Here is a 20,821-nt window from a genome sequence, read left to right on the forward strand (position 1 = left end):
CTTGGCAACTGGTGGGTGGGCAGAGCATCCTGGAGGGGTGTCCAGAAAGACAGTGGTCCCAAGGAAGCCTGCATTCACAGGGTAGGTGACAAACCCCTGCCATGAAGGATTTTGCCTGGGGACTCATGTCCAAGGACCATTGGGATTAGAGTGTAGGTCACCATCAGCGCAGCCCAAACTGGCCCAGCACTGAAAAGGCTCCTTGTCATGGCAATGGCCCCAAGACACGGGTCTTTCTGCTAATTGCTGATCCAATGCCTTAGACAATAAATACTGGGAAGTTGAGCAGCAGAGTGTCCCTGTGTTCAGGTGCGGAGGTTTTTGTCATCTCTAATTTGCACTCTTTTCTTCCACACCTTCTTCCTCCACCTGCCTGCACAGGTGGCGGATAAGGGAGCCAGCCTGTAGGGAGCTGCTGGCTTGTTTCACAGGACAGTGGTGCAAATGTGAATCCCTGACTTGAGACGCAGTGGGCTGATGCAGAGGCTTGTGTTTGATGAGATCCTCAGGACTCCCCCAGGGAAGAGTCTTCATGACACAAAGCAGGACCTTGGGCCTTGAGAACCAGTACCATGCAGAGAAAGGCGATGGGCTGCAGATTCCTGTGGGCTGGAGGACCCTGGTTTCCACTGAGCTAAGCAACAGGTGTCTGTTTTGTTCTTCTCATTGATTTGAGCCCAGTTCCATATGGTATGTGCAATCTTAAAAGGAGCTGGGGGCATAATTTGGAGAAGACCAAGTTTGGATGGGTCAGGGAGGGAGCAGCTGTTAAAGCACAGGACCCTCAACCCCCACACCCTGCACCCAAGCCTCCACTCCAGGCTGAATCGCCATCTCCCAACGTTCTGGCTCCTCACTTCGCCTTGCCCGCAGCTCGACAGGCAGCATTGAAGGCCACACAGAACAGCTTTTCAAAAAAATAAGTTTTTTTATTGTCTTGAATGCAAATATAGTTTTAAAAATGCATTGTAGTGTTGAATACAGCTGGTGGAAACGCGTTTCTCGACAGCAGAGCGTCAGAGGGCCGTGCTGGGGGTGACAGGGACAGAAGGAGCCTCTGGTCAAACCAGACCCTTTCCTGGTTTGGATTTTCAAACCCCCAGGTGTAACCACATCCTCAAAGGAGCCCTGCAGTCACTGAAGTTCACAACAGATAAAAAAAAAAAAAAAAAAAAAAAAAAAACAGCCATGTACATAATAACTGAAACCTGGAAAAGAACAGAACATGCTGTAGCCATGGCCATGGAGTAGCAGAACAAGCCGGTGAGCCCGCTGGCCCTGGGCGGGCGGTGAAGATTCAAACAGGGCGCCCCTGGAGGAAGGCGGCCTGGGGACAGGCTGAGCCCTTCAGGCCTTCCCCCCTGCAGGATGTAAACTACAGAAATGTGTGACTTTGGTGTCTCCCACCCCTCATCAGATCTTCATTAGGAAACCCCAAGAGAACTAACTCTTCAAATCGCTTTGCCCAGGATGACTGTGGATCCAAAGTCTGAAGGTGAGATGGAGGTTGAGTTCTGCTAAATAATTGGAAAGGAATTTTATAAAAATTCCATGAAGTAAACACACACACGCACACACGCAGGCTTGTGCAAGTGTGGGTACACACACAAGTCTACATTCAATGTGACAAGTTCCCTTCTTTCTTGAAGGTTGGTTTTTGCATGTGGCAACAAGCAGTCCAGTCTGGTGAGCTGAGGCGGCCTGTCCTCAGCCTCAACCACCCCCATGGCTGGCCCTGCAGGAGGCACAGGATAGGGTTGTTTCTTAAGGCCCCCCCTTTTCCTAGAGCCTTTGAGAAGCTGCCCACCTACCCTGGGGTGGCCTGTGGGTGGTGGCCAAGGTGCCTACCAGACAGTCCAAATGTCAAGACTGCTATTGAGCTCTTCCATTTCCCCTCACTGTCCCGCCCCTACACGTGGCCAGACATGGTTCAAGTCCTCTTTAATACTAACAGGCACTGAGGGGACAGGGTCCGAAGCCACATCCTGCTGCTCCGAGTGTCCTAGTGGGCTGCTCCCCAAACACTGCCCCCTGCAGAGGCCGCAGGAAGATACTTTGCAAAGCCAAGTCACTGGCAGTGGTGCTTCTAACTAGAGGCCAGATTCCCCAGTGTGGAGAAAGGCCCCACTCGCACCTTCATGTGCCTGTTCAGCAGAGGGAAAGGGATCCCCAGGGTCAGATGAGGACAAAGGGAAGGGACTTCTGAAAGCAAGGAGGGGTGATGTCCCCTCCAAGCCTGCCCATCTGGGAGCCAGTGGGGAGAGGAGCTGAGCCCTGGGCCGAGGCTGGGTAAGCCCGTAGGGCCAGGACCTGTAACCCTTCACACACCCTAGGGTGCTCTGACCACAGGCAGCCCAGTGCTACCAGCCACCTCACTCCTTCACTGGGAGCAACTGGGATCTGGGCACTGTGTCCTCTGAGAATCCAAGTGGTCATCTCAGCCATGGCACAGAAACATTCAGGCCCAGGCTATGGAAGAGGGGAGGGGTCAGAACCCCAGAACAGCACATGGGATTAAACTGGGTCACGGGAGCACGGAGGCTCGTTGGCCACTGACTCTCCCCTGTGGGTGGCAGGGGATAGGGGCTGGACTGGGCTCCACAGCCCTCCAGCCTTCTTTCACTAGACCCAGTGTGTCGTCAGTGCTGACTTCTGAGTGAAAAACCGCTGGACTGCAGCTGGCTTGCCATAGGGCCCCAGGAAGGTGACAGAGTGTGACCTGCTGCCAACTCTCAGAAAGCCCCTTGGCTGCACCCGCCCCATCCGTGGTCTCCCACTCATAGCGAAAGAACGAACAGCATATGGGCACTGATGGCTTCGGAAGATTTCACAGAAACACTTTCAGAGACTGACAAGCCTGCCGTCCTTCTGTTTTTATCTTTTCAGGTCAATTTTCTCCTCTTCAAAGTGTCAGCATTGACAGGGGCTGGGCACAGGAATGGGGTGGGAAGGTGTGTAAACAAGCTCCCGCCACAGGAGGCTGCTGGCAGCAGCGTGGCCTCAGCTGCCCCAAACACCAGCCAGGGAGCCCAGGACAAAGGTCAAGGACAGGCCCTTCCATCTGGCCAGATTCATCAGGCAAGACTCTAAACCAAGAAAGTTCTCAGGTCACGAGACAATCCAGTGTGGAGCAGAGACACGGCACTGCGGCCTCACAGCCGAGGCAAGCAGAGGCACCGAGAGACTAAAGTCAGCCCCAGACAGAAACAGGCATCCAGCTAAGTCCGCCAGGGCGCACGGGCGCACGGGCTCACGTGCTCACACGACCGCTCCAGTCTCACGGGACCCAACAGCCTTAGCTGAATCATGAACGTAAATTCAGCAAAAGAGAGGTAGGCCATGAAGCAGGAGGCCGATGATTTTACAGCCCATGTTTTTTTTTCTTTTTTTCTTAAAGTTCCTCCCCAGTAGGGGTGGGAGCCCCCTGATCAGGAGAGCCTTGGCCACCACTACACCACCTGCAGGTTACAAGGCACAGGAGTGGGAAGGGCTGGGCCTGGGTCCCCCAGGAGGCCCTCCCAGCAATGTCTGGTTGTCCTCTCTCCCTTCAGATACTGGTGGTGCTCCTCCCCAAACACAAGACGGGCTGGACTTTGAGCATGCTGACATATGGTCTTAACTTCTGAAAGGGAACTCTGAATTTATCCTGGGGTAAGGAATCAATTCCATTACCATTTCCCAGTGGAATACAAAGCACCGGCCCCCACATGCCTTGCTCACCCCTCAGCCTGTAAACATGTTTTTTGAGGTGGCTAAGGGGTGCCACCAAGCTGCTCTACACGGGGCAGAAGTGCAGACAGGGAAGCAGATGGCTGGTTAGGGCCCACTACAGAGATGGTGGCTCAGCCAGTGGCTGAAAGAGACACCCCCTTCTCTGTCCTCCATCCACCAAGGCTGAGGTGGAGCTGGAGCCCCTGCCTCTGCCTGGGTGGAACTTAGGGACATCCCAGGGCTTCCTCCTCAGGTGACTCCTTCAGGCATGAGGGCAAGGACAGGCGGGCGGCCAGGGTTGAAAGGCGGCTCTGATCCTCACAGCAGATCAGAGAAGCACATTCTTCCCAGGAGGAACCTGAGTGCTGGGGAGAGCACTCAGGTGCAGCCACCTGCAGCTGTCCTTCCTCATCCCTTCCAGCTGCAGCGTGCACTCAGGACCCCTGAACCTTTGGATGCCTGCCACCTCCAGCCACACCTCCATTGTACCAAATCTGAGTGCAGTCCTTCATGTCTCACCTGGGGACATCTGAAGATAGCTCTGAGGTGACCCCCTCAGCATTCAGTTTCCTCCCCAAACACAGACAGGCTGGACTTTGAGCATGCTGACATATGGTCTAAGACCTGCCCTTGTTCGGGATCCCAGCTGACTCCCACCAGACAAGACAGCCAGCTGACTGCACAGCGCGGCCTGGGTCTTCTGCATGCCAGAACTCGGGGGAACTTCCCTGGGGCACGCCTCCCTTTCTGCCACCAGGTGGGGATCAGGGCAGAGGCCTCAGCTGTAAGAGGACCCCCACAGGCCTTGGGCCAGGTCCCCAGCAGCACTGAGGAGAACACAACACCAGGTGGACCAAACACAACCGACAAGGCAGCTGGAGGGCCTCTGAGCTGAGGCGATGCTGTGCACGCTCGGTGCCTCTGTTGGGCCTGTGTGCTCCAGGTCTGTGAGGAAGGCACTTCCCCAGCAGCCTGTGGGGTGGAAGAGGGCAGCCCACCAAGCCAAAGTTGAAACAGAAGCCCAGGTCACCCACAAGGGCCAGGCGCCGTCAGGGTCAGAGGCAGGAATAAGGCCTCTGCCCGCCCCGGGCAGGATCACCAGAGGAGTGCAGGGAGCCCAGGGTGGAGGAGCAGGAAGTCTCAAGACAGGAACTCAGAGGGACCCTGGAGGTTTCCCACCAGAAGGATCAGGCTTTGTCTCCTTGTCCCATCTGCTTCACTCACTGGTCCAGGACCCAGACGGACCACCAGCAGGTCAGGACTAGAAAGGCGCTTTTCCCTTTGTCCGGCTGCCCTGTGGGCAGGGAGGTTGATGACTGAGGTTGCTGAGAGAGAGGTCACAGCAAGGGGTTCCCAAGATGGGCTATTGCTGTGGGCAGGCCCTGAGCGTGGCATCCTGACAGCCAGTAGAGCAGAGGGAGGCCCAAGGCTTTGTGTCAGGAAGAGCGGGGACAGGTCGGGTCTCCAGGCATCTCACGAGGTCATATGCCATCTAGGTGGCTAGGATTCCCCCGATCTCTTGCCAATCCTGGTGACAGCTTCTGATGCCTGCTCTGGCAGCTGGGACGGGTCTGTCAGAACAGAGGTGGTGATGCTCAGCTGCCGGAGGGTGCTCAACACCACTGGAAAACAAAGGGCAAGTTAGCCTGGGGACACGACCCACAACAGCAGAGCATGTGACTTCACAGGCGAGACCCTACAGGATGCTTTTCAGTCATAAAGACGACAGCCCAGAGCCAAGTGCAGGGGGGACTGTGGGCAAGGCCCGGGCCCAGACCCTGCTAGCCTCAGTCTTCACAAAAGCTGCCTGTACCCTGAATTAAACAATAGTCAATAGCCCCTAAAGCCACCTAGGAAATACCAGGTACTCAATAACAAAAGCTGGACTGGAGCAGACTGGCAGACACACTGCCCTTGCAAAAGCTTTGCTGGCTCAGGGCCTCTTGTATGGCATCATCCTCCCACCCCTGGCACTGTGGGCAGGATCCCCTAAGCACTGACTCCAGCTACACGCCTCCCTCCCTCCGGCATCAGCATCAACCATCCCACTCACTCGGCCTGAGGATGGGCAGGGAGCAGTGCTGGTCCAGCCAGGACAGTGTTGTCTGGTGCAGCTCCTCCAGGCTGCCAGTGGACACCATCCCTTTGAAGGACTCAAACAGCGGCTTGATGATGATGCTAAACTGCAGGGCGTGGGTTAAGGAGAAGGGAGCATGCAGGAGGGCCAGAGAGCAGGCAGCTGAGGGAAGACAAAGCCCAGTGACAGCCCGTCTTTCCTCCTGATTCCCCTGGACTAGCAAGTGTCAACCACAGAGAGCTGATCAGAGACAGAGGCAGTCCTGTCTCCAGGCAAGCTGTGTCCTTCGTGTGATCAGATAGTTTGCTCTAACTATGACCATGGATTGAGCAGAAGGCAGGGAAGACACAGGTCCTGAAATAATGTCATGAACAGATTTTTATGTAACACAGGAGGCCCAAAGCTGACGGATGAGCAGCTGTCTGGAGGGGGTGTGTCTTCTGTGTGCCCGCGCACTGTGTGCACGGGCAGCTCCTGGCTGCTTCCTGAGCCAGGGCCACACCCTCCTAGGTGTGCTTGGTGACAGCAGGCTACCACCGTCTCCTGGACTTCACTGTCCACCCCCACCTAGCCCTGTGACAGGTTCTCACTCCAGATGCCACCTGGCTCCACTAATGACAGGAAACAGGAGAGCAAAGCAAGCTGAGTCACATGGACGAGTGTCTGCCATCTCTTCATTTAAAACCACCCACGGAAGTATACACAGGTGGCTCTGCCCTGTCTGACTGCTGCAGCTGTGATCCTTGCATTCGATGTGCTTGTTTCCTCCAAATGCCAGGCCCCTGGCCCCACGTCATGGCTGACCTGCCGCACGAGGGCCCTGCCTACTTGGAGGCAGAGCGGAAGCTGGTGAAGAAGCTATCCCTCTAAGAGCCGTACTGCCATCTGGAAAGTAAAGACATGACCTAGTACCCAGGACATTCAAAGCCAGGTGAACACAAACTGAGAGGAATCTGAGGGGACTGGTTTCAAATCCAGGCTCTGCCACTGTAAATATTTATTTATTTTTAGTTATAGATGGTATGTGGTGCTGAGGATCGAACCCAGAGCCTTACACGTGCAAGGCAGGCCCTCTACCACTGCGCCCCAGCCCCAGCCCCAGCCCCTGCCACTGTAAATTTTTTTTTTCTTTTTTTGTACCAGGGATTGAACCCAGAGGTTCTTCTTAAGCACTGAGCCACAAATCCAGCCCCTTTTGGAGACAAGAGTCTAAGTTGCTGAGGCTGGCTTTGAACTTGAGATCCTCCTGCCTCAGTCTCCCGAGATGCTGGGATTACAGGAATGCACTGCACCCGGCTCTTCCACTGTAACTAGGTGAGCCCCGTTTCCATCTGTCAGTGAAAAGTAAAAAGGCTGCGAGGCTGTTTGACCCCTTTCCTTCCCCACTTGCTGCCTCTGCTGGTGGCTCCAGCATTCTTCACAGACCTAGAGAGCGGAAGTGGCCACGTGGCCTCCTGGCTTTTCCTGCAAAGCACCCTGGAAGCTCTCCCCTGGACGCAGGCCAGGCCAGAACAGACCTCTCTCCCCAGAGACAGAAACTAGCACTGCCTATCTTGATGAGCCAATGACAACCACGCAGAAAGCTCTCTAAGGGAACTGAGCATCACGTCTACTATTTCAGTATGTTGCCTACAGGAGGGAAGAGCAAAAAAGACCACCCAAAGATACAATCCAGAACTTCCAATTCTGCAGGATCCGGCTTTTCACGTACTCGTCAAACATGTCTCTCATGTGATCATACTGAAGCCGGGTGACAGAGACTCCTGTGGCGGGGAGCAGCTGTTGGCAGGAGCTGAAACAACAGGAGGAATCAGGGGAAGCTCTGAAGGCAGCTGGCGGCAGAGGAGAACCCTGGGCCAGGTGGGCAGGGCTGGCCTGCTGCTGGGCCACTGCCAGGCACAAACACAGGCCTGTGGGCAGAGGACCAGAACCTAAACGCTGTAGGAGAGGCTCCATCAGCAGCAAAACCACAAAAGGCCCCTCTGCCACATGAACGTGTGAGGCTGAGCGCCCAGCCCAAGCCTCACATGATGGTGGTGTTGAGCTCCTCGATTTCATCCCGCAGCCGCCGGGCCTCCTCCTGCATCTGGCTCCGCTCTTGCTGCAGCTTGGTGATGTACTCCACGGTCTTCTGCAGTGTGATGGCATGGCTGGTCTGCAGAAGGCAGGAGACTCAGGCGTCAAAGGCACGCAGGGAAGAGACATCCTGTCACCACCACCTGACACTCTCAGGCAACTCACCAGCTTGGAATTATTGGAGATTAAACTGTTGAGGGTGTCAAAGCCCATCTTGATGTTGAAGCGCCTCTTCTGCTCAGCTGAGATATGCCGGTGCTGCTGGGAAGTAACTGGTCACTAAGACAAGAGCAGGCCTTGGGCCGCATCCCTCCTCATTGCCCAACCTGACACTGAGTGGCTGGAGGCCGACTGGGACCCTGGGGCACATGATAGGCCAGGGCTAGAGAGCTACACAGGAGAGGGACAACAAAAAACTAAAAGGATCCAATGAGGGGCCAGGGTAGACTACAGCCGCCACCTCTCCTCTCCAACCCAGTGCTTCTGGCTGCCGCGGCCTTCCTCAACTGGTGGTGGCAAAGCTCCAGCCCTATCATGCTGGAGGATTCAAAGCTGATCCCTGGGTTCAAGGTCCACCCAGAGCTTTCTGATAGGCCCTCATTGCCACGGGGCTGGCTGAGGGGAAGGCGGGGCAACAGAGGGGCAGATTGGATCTCAATGTTTCTGGCTGCCTGAGGGTGTGACATCAGACAAATGCCAAACCAGTGGCTCTCTTTTCCAGATGGATAGAGTTGCCCCAAGGTTCCTGAATATTGTCTCCCTTCTCTCCTCATCCTGACAAGGAAATCAAGACCCAAGAGAGATGCTTCATACCTTTAATGCAAATATGTTTTTGGTGTCTGCAGATTTCCCTGAGCAGCTGTTCTGGGGAGACTGAGGACTGGGGCTTTGTTCTGATGCACACGGAGAGGCCTTCCCTGAGTTTGGGCAGTCTCGACCTAGGAAGAACAGAAACTGCTCTCAGGGAAGAGCCTGAAAGGACTCAGTATCATGAAGGAAGGTTAGCAACCCTCAGACACAGGGATCCTCCAACTCCTGAGACTAGAGGCCAGTTTTTTAACCTTTCATAGTTGCCCCAGAGTAAAACCTGGAGAAACCCTTGCCAACACTGAAAGGGGTATTTCCCTTAGCCCAGGCAAGGCCCAGCAAAGGCAAGTCAGATATGGGGCAGGAACGCAGCCTGAGCTCTGCAGCCCCAGGTCTCAGGGAGTGGCAGCCATTAGAGGGGAGGTCTGACTGCTGACCCAGCCCCCTACAATGCTACCTCCAGGCAGCCAGGGGTTTCCACAGGGTTTGTAAGGTCCCAGTTCTTACCTTGTGTGTGGAACACATTGGAATCTGTCTTATTTCTGTTCTTTAAACTCTACATGTATGCTTTCTTAAACTTTTATCTTACCCATTCCCTGAAATTTTTAATCAAAATCCATTGCCACCTTTGAACCCACACAGAACAAGTAGAGCAGCGTTGTGACCTCATGGCTCTTGTCACTGCCGTCTCTTAAGCAGACAGTTCTTGGGTCCCTTTCCAGTCTTCTTGGCCTGCCCCACTTTACTGCACCAGACATCCCAGGTTCATGTCCTCTCTACTGGATTATTTCCCCCAAACTATGGTCAGGCTCCACAGCATGGCTCTAACCCCAGGTTCCTCCATCTCACCAGTAGGGCTGTGCGGCCCTGGGCTTTTCCGAGCTTATTTTAGGGACTTGACTCATAATTTTCTCAACTCCTTATCTTTCTAGACTGAAGAGTCCATTTTTTTTAAAACCTGTCCTTACAAAAGACAGTGGCTGCTGACCACGCACACCAGCTGCCTGTGCTGTAGTGTGCCGGTAGCCTGTGCATGAATGCTGCCCCAGTCACCCTGCTGCCCACCCAGCATGGCCCAGTCCTGGAGGCCCATGGGCAGCTGCTCGATTCTGTGTGAAGTCCCAACTACTCAACTAGTGTGAACACTCACTGGATCCTGAGGCAGGGCCCTGGGGACTGCCCCCATGCAGTGGGGTCTGCTCGCCCTTCACCAGGGAGTCTGGCACTGTGCTCGGAGAGAAGAGCCGGGAGACAGGGGTGGGCTGGCTGCTCGTGCTATGGCTGAGGTCTGTCACCAGGACACTGCTGTGGAACTCTGTGACTCCAGGAGCCTGTGGTGACATGGGAGACACTGGTCACCCAGTGCTGATGCACAGCAGAGCAAACCGGTTACCCTGGGTGAGAGCCACTCAAATGCAGGCTGCTCTGGGGTGATTCAGACACTGAGGTCTGCCTGGGACCCTCCTCACCCTAGCGATGGAAGCAGGTGCGATGACCACGCTGGACTGGGACACAGTAGATGCCAGGATCCCTTCTCTCTTCAGAGGGCCTGACGTCATGATCACTGCTTGTGGCTGGCCTGGAAAGGCAGCTGCCAGGACAAGGCTAAGGTGAGGTGAAGGCCTGGGCCTGCCATTACAGACCCAGCCCCCAAGCTGCAGGTGGCCTAGCTCCCAAGAAGCGCGTGTGTGCATGGGCATACACACACACACACACACACAACCACACACACATACACCCTCTTTGCCCCTCACCACAAGGGAGAGACAAGACCACCAGGGCATCTAAGTTGTTTTTGCAACTTCTTGAAGGAGACACATTATAGACTCGAAAGAGATGCCTGGGACCGTGTGTGTATGTGTATGTATGTGTGTGTGTGTGTGTGTGTGTGTGAATGTTTTATAATTTTAGTTGTAAATGAACACAATATCTTTATCTTATTTATTTTTATGTGGTGCTGAGGATTGGACCCAGTGCCTAGGCAAGCGCTCTACCTCTGAGTAGAGGCCTAGGCCCAGACCATATGTTTTCAAACTGTGGGCTGATACTAACTTCAAAAAAAGACATAAAATAGAAGATGGAATAGATCATGCACATGCATTACCCATGACACTTCTACTTTGTTTAAATGTGTGTGTGTGAAGGGGATGGCCTCAAGCTTGACAGCCTCTGGGACAGGGGGACACCCCTCCAGGGAGATCCCACACAGGTGCACTCCCCTGACTCACCTGGGGCCAGGAGAGCATTCTTCAACACCAAGGACCTGGGCTCGGATTTGGAAGCAGGCACTATTTTGGGAGACTGCTTTGGCCTCCCTCCAGTGAAGGATACAGGTTTGGGGTGTACAAAAGTTAAACGAGGTTGGGGAGGCCCAACAGCAGGTGGCCGGGGGGCAGGGGAGAGTGCCAGGCCACAGGGGGAGGGGGAAGGGGTGGGGTGGCGGGCTGTGATCACAAGGCCCTGGCTCTGGCTGAAGGTGGTGGTGCAGGCTGTGTGGGTGAGGGTGGCGGAAGCCGTGTGGGTGATGACAGGGGGCGACTTGCTGACTTCAGCAAACTTCTGCAGAAAGGCAGGTGGCGTTGGGGGGTTCAGGGCAGGGACAGGAGAGGAAACTAAAGGTAATGCAGGTGGAACAGGGGTTGGGGCAGGGCTGGGGGAGAGTAAGGGCATGGTAAAGATGGGGAGGAAGGGCTGAGGGACGCTTGGGGGAGGCTCCGAGGGACCAAAGTCCGGGGACTGGGTAAATGGGTCCTCAGTCTGAGAAGCACGCTCACAGCCCTGCCCACCTGTGGGGTCAAGGGAGGGAGCAGCAGAGGGTACGATGAGGCTGTCGGGAAGGCTCACAGTGGGCAGAGCAGAGGTCTGCAGGACGCTCCCCTGAGAAAGGAAGAGAAGTGAAGGGCCAACGTGGATCAGACGTCCACCTTCGCCCTTTAGTGTTTTGCATACTACAAAGCCCAACTTCAGACACTGGGACAGAGGGACTGAAATGCTATCTCTCTGCTGCTGTGCTAGGAAAATAGATCGGTGTCCCCAGGGTGTTGACAGGGGTCTTATTTCCATGAGGAGCTGAATGATAACACAGTTCAGACAAAGCAGCGGCCTCCACACAGCTGGACAGCAGCCTAGGAATATCTGGTTTCTGGAGTCCAGTAAGGGTCTCCCTACAGTTTCTGTCGTCTTCTATTACAGAGCAGAGTTGGCCTGGACTGCAGCTGCTCAGGGGTTCCCCCAGGACAGCTTCAGATGTCAATTTCTAGGCAGGCCACATCTTCCTAAGTGGGAAAAGCTATGAGGAATCAACTGTGGAGACCTCGGTCTCTATAGAAGAAATTCTTCCCCGAGTCAGGTGGAGGGAGATGGTGCCAGGTTACCAGTAGCTAACTGGATACAGGCACCAGCCAGAGAGGACTCTCCCAGGGCAGCTTGTTCAGTTCTGTAGCCTCAGCACCTGGTAACCAACTTTTGTTGATTATTAAGTAAAACAAGTGAAAGAAATATACAGAACTATTTTTATTAGTGATCCGTGTTTTCATTCTCTCTAGCTAATCCTATCTCAACTGTTCAGAACAGAACTGGCCACACATAAGTCATGAGGAGCCTTGGGGGAGAACACCTGTGGTGTGTAAGAATGCTTCTGAAGAGGACTCTGGGATTTCTTTACCCGATCCCTGTGTTCAGCACCACATCTAGCATCACCTACCACTTTGCTTGTGATTGCATGGTTATGTCATTGACCTAGCTCTACTGCAAACTATGATGACAACCCCATGCCTGCTACCCCCTGCAACTTCCCCAATGTCCTCTACCTGAGCAGGAGGGCTGTTGGGATCTGGTACAGATGTTGAGGCAGGTGTAGGCAGCAAGGAGCCAAAAATGGAGCGACTGGAAGAGAAGAGGTCTAAAAAAGAACAAGCCGGCAGCGGTGTTTGAGCTCTGGGTGCCCACCGTTTCTTAGAAGAAAGACCCAAACAAACAGGGCTGAACCCCACCCTACCTCAGGGCTGCCATGACCACAGAGTACCCCACCCCCCAGAGATGACTTCTTCTGTAGAAAGAGGTGCCTGTCTAGAGCCATCACTGCTGACTGAAAACTCCTGAGGCCAGGCAGGCATTTCAGTGATGACAGCAGCTCAAGGACCTGATCTAACTGCAGGAAGCTTTGTTGGGAGGTGGCTGTGTCATCAGTGCCCTCTGCTGCTTAGAGGGAGAACTGCTCACAGTCAGGCTCCAAACTGGTGATAATGCCTTCTGAGAATGTCAACTTCCTTCGAGAGAGCAATGGCCCAGAAAAATTTCCCAAGCTTTGCAGTTACTACAAAATAAAAGTTCAGTTTTTGAAAAATTCTAAGTCTTCCACCATGTCCACTCTAACCATTCTCTTTCTGAAAGGGAAGCACCAATGTGCTCTGTGGCAGGCAGGAAGAGCCAGGCCCGTGCTCCCTCTGCCCTGGGGTCCTCACCCTGGAAAGGTTCAAAGGTATCCATGAAGTCCAGGTTGGGTTGCAGAGGGATCAGCCCTGGCTGGATCATGTCTGCATTTCCTAGATGTGCTGTAAGAATTAGGAGGGATAATTAGGAGAGAGGAATCACTTCGCCTTCTCAGACAGGGTGTGGGAACATATAAAAGTCCTGGAATAGATTTTCTTGGCCCTGCTCACATTCTAGATTCTTCTAAGGAGAACTGTGGGCAGCTGGCTGGGGTTTCTACATTCTTGGAGGTTTGTGGCCATTCCCATACTCAGAAGGCAGGGAAAAGTGAGTTTTTACTAGATGGGTAAATGGAGTATCAGGGAATGGGACACCCCCAGAAAGCCGCAAATAGCTGAGCAGATGCCAACCCTCCACTCCCTTTCCCAGTTCTGAGTTTCAGACTTCTCTGGGTTCACTGGAAGACAGGAGGCCTCCAGTTGGGAAGTCAGGTCCAGAAGTGCTTCCAGTTTTCTTTAGAGTCACATGGCCCTGACATGTAGATCTCAGTACTGGCATGTGTCCCTGACTAAAGAGGACAGCAGGACAGTATCAGAAATAATATCTAACATTTAATATCAGAAAAATTAAATTGGTTCAGACCACACCCCTGCTTTTTTTCTCACAGTGGTGCCAAGGGAATGACAGCTGCTGCAGTGTGACTCAATCTGTAGTCCCCATCCTATTCAGTGCATGTGGCCCTAAGTGAAGGAGGTCGGCTGATCCTTCTCTTCCTCTCTGCCTAGCCTTGACAGATGACATGCAGCAGCTCAGAAATGACCCTGAGAGGCCTGGCAGAGAAGCCAGCTTTCCAGGACTGAGCTGGGGTTACCTATTTCTCGTGGGTTGGGCCAGGCCACTGGCTGGTGTGATGAAAGTGTGGAGAAGAGGGTGTCGCTGAATTCTGACATGAGCATGTCCGTGTCCAGCAGGGGATCCTCCTCCATGGGCACTGGGGTCTTCCAGCCATCCCCATGCTTATGCCAATACAGTATGTCATCATCCTGCCACCAACAGAGGGGGAGGAAACATCAAAGGGCAGCTGTGGAACTCGGAATCCTCAGTCCCACCGTGCTGGGAAGCGCGCCACAGAGCCGTGCTGTGAAGATGAGGCGGGAGGTAGAGGGCAGCTCCTCCCAGCCTGCCCAGGACCTGTCTCTACCTCAGGCAGTCCCTGTCCCACAGCTCTCCCAGGCAGGGCCCACAGAATCACTCACCTGGGCCAGGCTGGAGAGGTCTTCATCCTTGTGTTGCTGTAGCTATGGACAAAAGGAGTGGGACCAGGGGGTCACCAAGAGCCCTGGGAGGGAAGAGGACCCAGCTTCATCTCCCCACAATGTGAGTGAACCCTCTGGAAGCACCCGGGCCTCATCTCTCTAGGAGGCAGGCAGGGAGAGGGATCCTGCTTATTGCCATCCCCAGGATTTGGTCAAAAAGGAGGTTCCCAGCCAGGGTCTGTGGAAGAAACGCCCTGTTCAGAGCTGAGGAAACTGAAGGCCACCACTTAGGGTGTGAATGCTGGCTTCCCACTTTCCTTCCTGATTCTCTGCCTCTGGTGGAGCAGTGTGGAGCCCAGGGCCTTGGGCCAGTATTTTGAATGGGGGCTGTGCTCCTTCCCTCCTCTACAGGGGCTTCCTGAACATGTTCTTTGGGGGAGCCCCAGTCTAACACTATGGGGGGCTGTCGTGCTGAGTAACCAGCATTTTCCTTCCCATGATTGATAGAGGCTCTGTCTGTCACTTTCGTAGTGATCTGGCTACATTCATAGTGGCCCTATATGGCTGCCCCAATCCTTGAAGTAGCAGAATGTGTCTTCACGCGTAGGCGTGCCTCCCTGTAGCCCCATGGGTCGGGCTATGCTCACCTGTTCCTTTGTGATATTACCCTTTTGCCCTGTTTAGGATAGAATGTTCCATGGAAATGCCCTTTGTGTGTCCCCTTCTCTTGCTCTGCCTTTGGTTGTGGCCTTCCTAGATGGCAGTCAACCTGCTGACAGCAGACATCATGAAGCTAGACTCAGCCCCCTGAACCCTGACCGCTGGCCTCACTTGAATGGCTTCTCCTCAATAAAAGGGGTCAGCACGCGCCCACTCTTTCTGCGAACCCTTAAAGTCAGAGGAGCCGTCACAGGACCCCCCCTCAAAGAAAAAGATATTTCTGTCTCTTGTGTGGTTATTTTGTGCAGCCCAGTTCCCCTGGAGTGACCCTGAGTGTTTTAGTTGCGACAAATGTGACACAACACCCTTTTCATTCATTCATTCATTTTTAGATACCCTTTTCTTGAAGTAGGTCCTCCACTTGTGGTATTCCCTGATCACAAACTCAATGCGACTTTTCCAGTACTTCCCCTCTGTGGTGATGGCCTGTAATAGAGAGGCCACATTGAAAAGAGCAGTCTTAGATGATCAACAAAACTCAGTCGTAAACACCAGAGTATCCACTACTCAGAGTGGGCCTCGGACGACCCAGCTCTGGGAACCTCATCACTGCGAGGCTGCGACTTCACTCGCAGAGCATGCTGCATTTCTTCTGGCCCTCTGATTAAAGACACATTTTCATTTCAAGACCTAAAACATCTAAGGGGAATCCTGGTTTGGGTCCTAAGGATCCACACTGGGGCGCAGGAGAAAGCAGAGTCACTCTTTCCCAGCATGGAGTCTTCCAGAACCTCATGGGCAGCCCATATAATATCTTTTCCAGTAGCCTCTGCTGCTTTCTCAAAGGGTGAAAATGAGCAGGTGATCACACAGGTTTCAGGTGGATCAGGTACCGCAAGAGCACCAAATCCACCCTTCCACTGCAGCAGGATACATGCCTTCCCTGGTGGCCCTGGAGACTCAGGATAGAACCTACTCTGCCCAATGCAGGCCCAGCCTTCAGGCTTCAAGCTCATTTCCCCTCACCTGCAAACCTTCATGGTTTGTGTCAGTAACAATGAAGAATCATTTTTTAAAAAATTTTTTATTAGTTGTTGATGAACCTTTATTCTATTTACTTATTTATATTTGGTGCTGAGAATCAAACCCAATGCCTTACACATGCTAGGCAAGTGCTCTACCACTGAGCCACAACTCCAGCCTAAGGATCACTTTTTTAAAAACAGAATCTTTTAAAAAAATTTTTTATTTACTTTATTTATGTATTTATTGATTTATTTTTGAGATAAGGTTTCACAAAGTTGCTTAAGACTTTGCTAAGTTACTGAGGCTGGCTTTGAATTTAGTGATCCTCCTATCTCAACCTCCTGAATTGCTGGGATTACAGGCATACGCCACGGTGCGCAGCTAAAAACAATTTCAATATTTCCATCATACCTAAGGAAATCATATGATGTTAAACAGCAGATTATACATGAGAGTTTCAGGACTACTTCATTAGGTTACTTTAAATCTACCCCCTCTTTTATCATAACAGAAAGGCATTCTTAGATAAAAAGAAAAAAGTGAAAACAGAGTCGGCTTTCATTGTCTGGCACCCATTCTAATTTCATTTCCCAAAGGGACCCTCTATTAAAAGGTTTCTAGGGCTGGGGATGCAGTTCAGTGATAGAGCACTTGCCTGGCATGCATGAGGCCCTGGGTTCCATCCCCAGCAGCAAAATAAATAAATAAATGAATAAATAAGAAATGAATGAATCTCTATATCCTTCTAGACATGTCATTTGCACATATAATCACAAGTGCACACTTACACTTTTAAATTAACATAAATATACTAAAAATACTGCTGTGCAACCAGCTTTTTAAAAGGGTGCTCTTTCTTGTTGCTCTCAGTATCTAGCGATCTCAGGTTCCTGTAGGAGTAATGACATCTGCTCTGTAAGGAGGCAGGCTTCTCTCTTGATAACTTCCAGAAGAAAGACCCACTTATACAAGAGGAGAGGATGAGTCTCCACCAGGTTGGCCTAAGGAGGGAATCTCTGTGGGTTGGAGGGTATTGGAGGCCACCTGTGCCTTCTTAGGTTCATACTGACTGCTGTCACAACATGGGACCCTGCTTCTTCCACCCAGTCTCCCCCACAGAACTCAGTCCTCAGCAAGTCTATCCCGGGAAGCAAAAGCAGTTTCCTTTCTCAGCCCACCATGATGGCTTGCCAAGTACCTCTGGTCGGCGGTGCTCATCTACATCAACAGAGCCATCCAGTGGGGTGACAAAGTGGCATACGGGATTCTTGCGCTTCTCCAAATCTGAAAAGAAAGATGAGACATTGTCATTGCACCAAGAACCCTGAAGGAATCCTGTCCTACCTATCCACACTCTTCCCTCAAGATGAGATCCTCTAGTGTTCCTTCCTTCTCTTTCCCCTGGAAGCCATCCAGGTGAAAGGCAAAGAATCTGACAATAATGTGTGAGCAAGAGAGGGAATTGGCTCATGGAGAGGGGTGCAGCCTGCGCTAGCAATGCTCTGTCCACTCAACTTGAGTCACTGGGTCCTGTGGCATCCAAGCTCCTGGGTACAGGACACAGCTGTGCCTGCAACTTATAAAAAAACTATGTGTGTGTACTGGGGTTCACCCAGGGGTCCTCTACCTCTGAGCTACAGCGTGGTTCTTTTTATTTATTTTTTTAAATTTTGAGACAGGGTCTCACTAAATTGCCAGACTAACCTCAAACTTGTGATCCTCCTGCCTTGGCTTCCCGAGTTGCTGGGATTATGTATTATATATATTATATATTATAATGCCCAGCTACCTGCATTTTTTCAGACATTTTTGTGTGTGTGTGTGTGTGTGTGGTACCCAGGGCCTTGTGCATGTTAGGCAAGCACGCTACCAACTGAGCTATAACCCAGCCCTGCCTGCATTTTTTCAGACCTGCTGAAAACAAGAACTACTTTCCAGCTCCTCAAATGTCACCTCTTGACTTCACTCCTGACTCCCCTGAAGAGAACCCCTTCCTCTTCCTCTGGGCACAAGCGTCTAGCATGCTACTGAGCACACTACACTGTGAACAGTGGTCTCACACATCTGTCCCTCCAGACTCTATGCTCTGTCAGCCAACTATGCCTGGACACAGCTGAGTATCCAGGTCTCTGGGATTTGGCTTGGTCTTCCCATCTCCACAGACTGCTTGAGAAACTCTCCTATTAGAACATGATGCCTCCAAGCTCTGGGTCCCAAGTTGCTCAGGTCTCCAGTGGGTAGAGATCTGATCCCAGATAACTGGAGCCCCTCAGCCCCATACCCAGGCACTCACACTGCATGTACCAGGCCCGCCAGATGGCGTTGTTGAGCCGGATCTTGTCTCTCCACTGGAGCTTCAGGCCCTTGAAATTCTTCCACTTTGGAGACACCAACTTCCCACTGAAAGAGAGACAAAGCAGGGAGACTTAGTAGTTTCTTGGAAAATGAAGTGAAATTAATCCATGCTGCCCTGTCATTCGGGAACCCCAGAACTCTCAATGGATTCATTACCAGCCACAGAGTAGGCTTGACAGAACACATGTTACTTCAGGATTTTTTCACAGCATATGGGGTAGGAGTAGGGCGTGATGGCAAAAGTGTCAGGCATGGAGGGCATAAATACTGCAGCAGTTGATACTATGAAGTTCACTTAACTCTTTGGGCTACTTTTGTCTATCTGTAACATTTTCCGAATTAAATACCAAAAAGAAATCTGTTGACCACTGAATGAAAACTAGGCTCCTTTTCCCTGGTCTTGACCCACTTCCTTTGTCCCTGGTCCCCACTTGCCTTTCTCAAGCCTTATGAGAAGGGGACCTCTCTGCATTGCTTGGAGGTGGCTCCTGGCACAGCACTTGGGAACCTGAACTGTCCAAGAGGGCCATGCCTTCAGCAGCATTCCTTGTCTGCTGTTAGCCTGGTCTGCAAGTGCCCTTCACATACTCCAGGAAGAATTGGAAGGTAGACTCTTTTAACAATTAGGGGTGGTACGGGCAATCCAGGCATACAAATGTCCTACGGGCCTCGATGACTGGGAGTTCCTCCTGTTCAGAGTCCCTGACACTGGGTCCTCACTCATGAAGGAAGGAACTCCCTCTGCCCAGCCCCTGCTCTGCCTTCCAGAAGCTGTTCCAATGCCACCCTTCTGGGCTGGCCTGGCCTCTCTTCTTGGCTTTAGTCAGCCTCTGGGACAACACCAACACCTGATGCAGAGATGTCTGAGCACAGGTGTATACACTGCATCTCTCTTGCCACCAGGATGGGCTTACTTAGTAATTTTTCCTGGAACAGGTTACGGGTACTTGCAAACCAAGCTAACAGCTGGCAGAGAGCTCCCTGGAGGTGCAGGCTTTCAAGCAATTCAGTTTTCCAAGTGTCCTGCCAGGGGCCACTCTGAACAACTGGCAGAGGGGTCCCTTTTTCAGATGGCTTAAGATGGGCAAGGTATTATTTTTGGTCTGTATTAAAGGGGGTTTGGAGTGATCTATCTGGTCACAGGCCACAGCCTTGTCTCTTCTCCAAACCCATTCAGAAAGGCCCTCTGAGGGGCAGAGGTGTGTCGGCAATCAGGCAGCTGCTGGAGTGTCCAAAGGAGGTACTTAAATAATAAACATTCTTTGGTTTATGTGTTGAATTGAACCCAGGGTGCTCTACCTTCCCACCCAAGCCATCAAGGAGCCCAAGCTTTGGATTATGTTGGCCAGAAAACTCACCCCACAGAGGACATGTCATAGAAACATTCTTTGCATGTAGGGGACATACGAGTAACAGCAGCTTCTGCCCAAAAGGTCAGGAACCTCAGAAGAGTCAAAACCTTTAGTGCTTCTTTTGCTTCCCAGTCCACCTGGCTCATCTCCATGTGACTGACCTGTCACCACACCTCTGGGGTTCAGAGCCTCTGCTGTACAGCATACCCCAGCTAAGCAGGCACCCATCTATTCTGGCACAGCCTTTCCCTGGTAGAATCAAAATAAAATGCCCCTCCTCCAGAGTATTTCACTAAGGATTGAATAAGAATGGGCATGTGTTTACACATATAGATTCTCTCTCCTCTCCCCACCCCATATCTGTTAAACCCTAAAGCAAAATATAAAAAAACTGTGAGTAACTATCTCGAGAATCAGATTTTAGTTAGTCCTGAAAGCTATCTTTTTAACATCTCCTGACTTGAGATGTCTGCCACATTGCCAGGTGGCTGCAGCTCCTGCACAGGCGGAAGAGGGAGGTGCCTTGTGCGCACCCTCAATCCCAGCAGAGACACAGGAAGGTCAGCCCTGTGGTGCCTGTGAGCCTCCAAAGCTGTGGGGCCAAGGGTTCCTTCTTCAGTGCTTCCCACTTATTCAACAAGTATCAAGCACCTACTCTGTGTGGTGAAGTGCTAAGAATCAAGGAAGGACACGGGCAGGGCAGCAGGGGCCCTGCTCTCCCAGGCCTGTGTGCTGAGTGTGAAGGATAAGCAAAGACTGGGGGAGCACGTGGAGCACCACCAACCCAGTGGGAGAATCCAGAAAGCTCTCTGGAGGAAGCAGCATTTAAGCTAAGGCCGAGGAAAGGAGGGGAGGCCCACACTGTTCCTTCTGCCTGCCACTGGTCAGGGCAGTGAAGCCCCCAGTGGCCGTCCAGACAAGGCTGGAGGCAGAGGCTACAGGAAGCTAATAGCTCCCTCCCACCATGAAAAAGACAATCCTCTTTCCCTCCTGTGCGAGGTTCTCTAGCAACTGAAGATATGGCCAGGGAGGTGGTTCTAGAAAACAAAAGAAAATAACACTGTCCTTGT

The 20,821-nt window shown here is 52.4% G+C and overlaps 1 protein-coding gene across 3 annotated transcripts in view; it reads right to left on the bottom strand.

Moving 5' to 3' along the window:
* Positions 1-908: 908 nt before the first annotated feature.
* Positions 909-20,821, bottom strand: part of Mlxip (MLX interacting protein) — a 56,255-nt gene continuing 36,342 nt past the window's right edge. Inside the window, exons 2-17 of one of the 3 annotated variants that reach the window (XM_027949169.2) lie at positions 18,338-18,444; positions 17,243-17,328; positions 15,415-15,504; positions 14,359-14,400; positions 13,974-14,145; positions 13,135-13,224; positions 12,481-12,572; positions 10,900-11,548; positions 10,141-10,262; positions 9,822-10,002; positions 8,678-8,802; positions 8,030-8,122; positions 7,816-7,943; positions 7,457-7,580; positions 5,765-5,894; positions 909-5,333 (exon numbers count right to left, since the gene is read on the bottom strand). In XM_027949169.2, the coding sequence (XP_027804970.1) occupies positions 5,212-5,333; positions 5,765-5,894; positions 7,457-7,580; positions 7,816-7,943; positions 8,030-8,122; positions 8,678-8,802; positions 9,822-10,002; positions 10,141-10,262; positions 10,900-11,548; positions 12,481-12,572; positions 13,135-13,224; positions 13,974-14,145; positions 14,359-14,400; positions 15,415-15,504; positions 17,243-17,328; positions 18,338-18,444 (2,353 nt within the window). In that variant the 3' untranslated portion in view covers positions 909-5,211. Of the gene's footprint in view, positions 5,334-5,764; positions 6,674-7,456; positions 7,581-7,815; positions 7,944-8,029; positions 8,126-8,677; positions 8,803-9,821; positions 10,003-10,140; positions 10,263-10,899; positions 11,549-12,480; positions 12,573-13,134; positions 13,225-13,973; positions 14,146-14,358; positions 14,401-15,414; positions 15,505-17,242; positions 17,329-18,337; positions 18,445-20,821 lie in introns of those variants that run through there. The other 2 variants (XM_027949168.2, XM_071616504.1) reach the window with 2 other exon arrangements.

The sequence above is a fragment of the Marmota flaviventris genome, chromosome 1, assembly GCF_047511675.1.
Source record: "Marmota flaviventris isolate mMarFla1 chromosome 1, mMarFla1.hap1, whole genome shotgun sequence".
Taxonomy (NCBI): domain Eukaryota; kingdom Metazoa; phylum Chordata; class Mammalia; order Rodentia; family Sciuridae; genus Marmota; species Marmota flaviventris.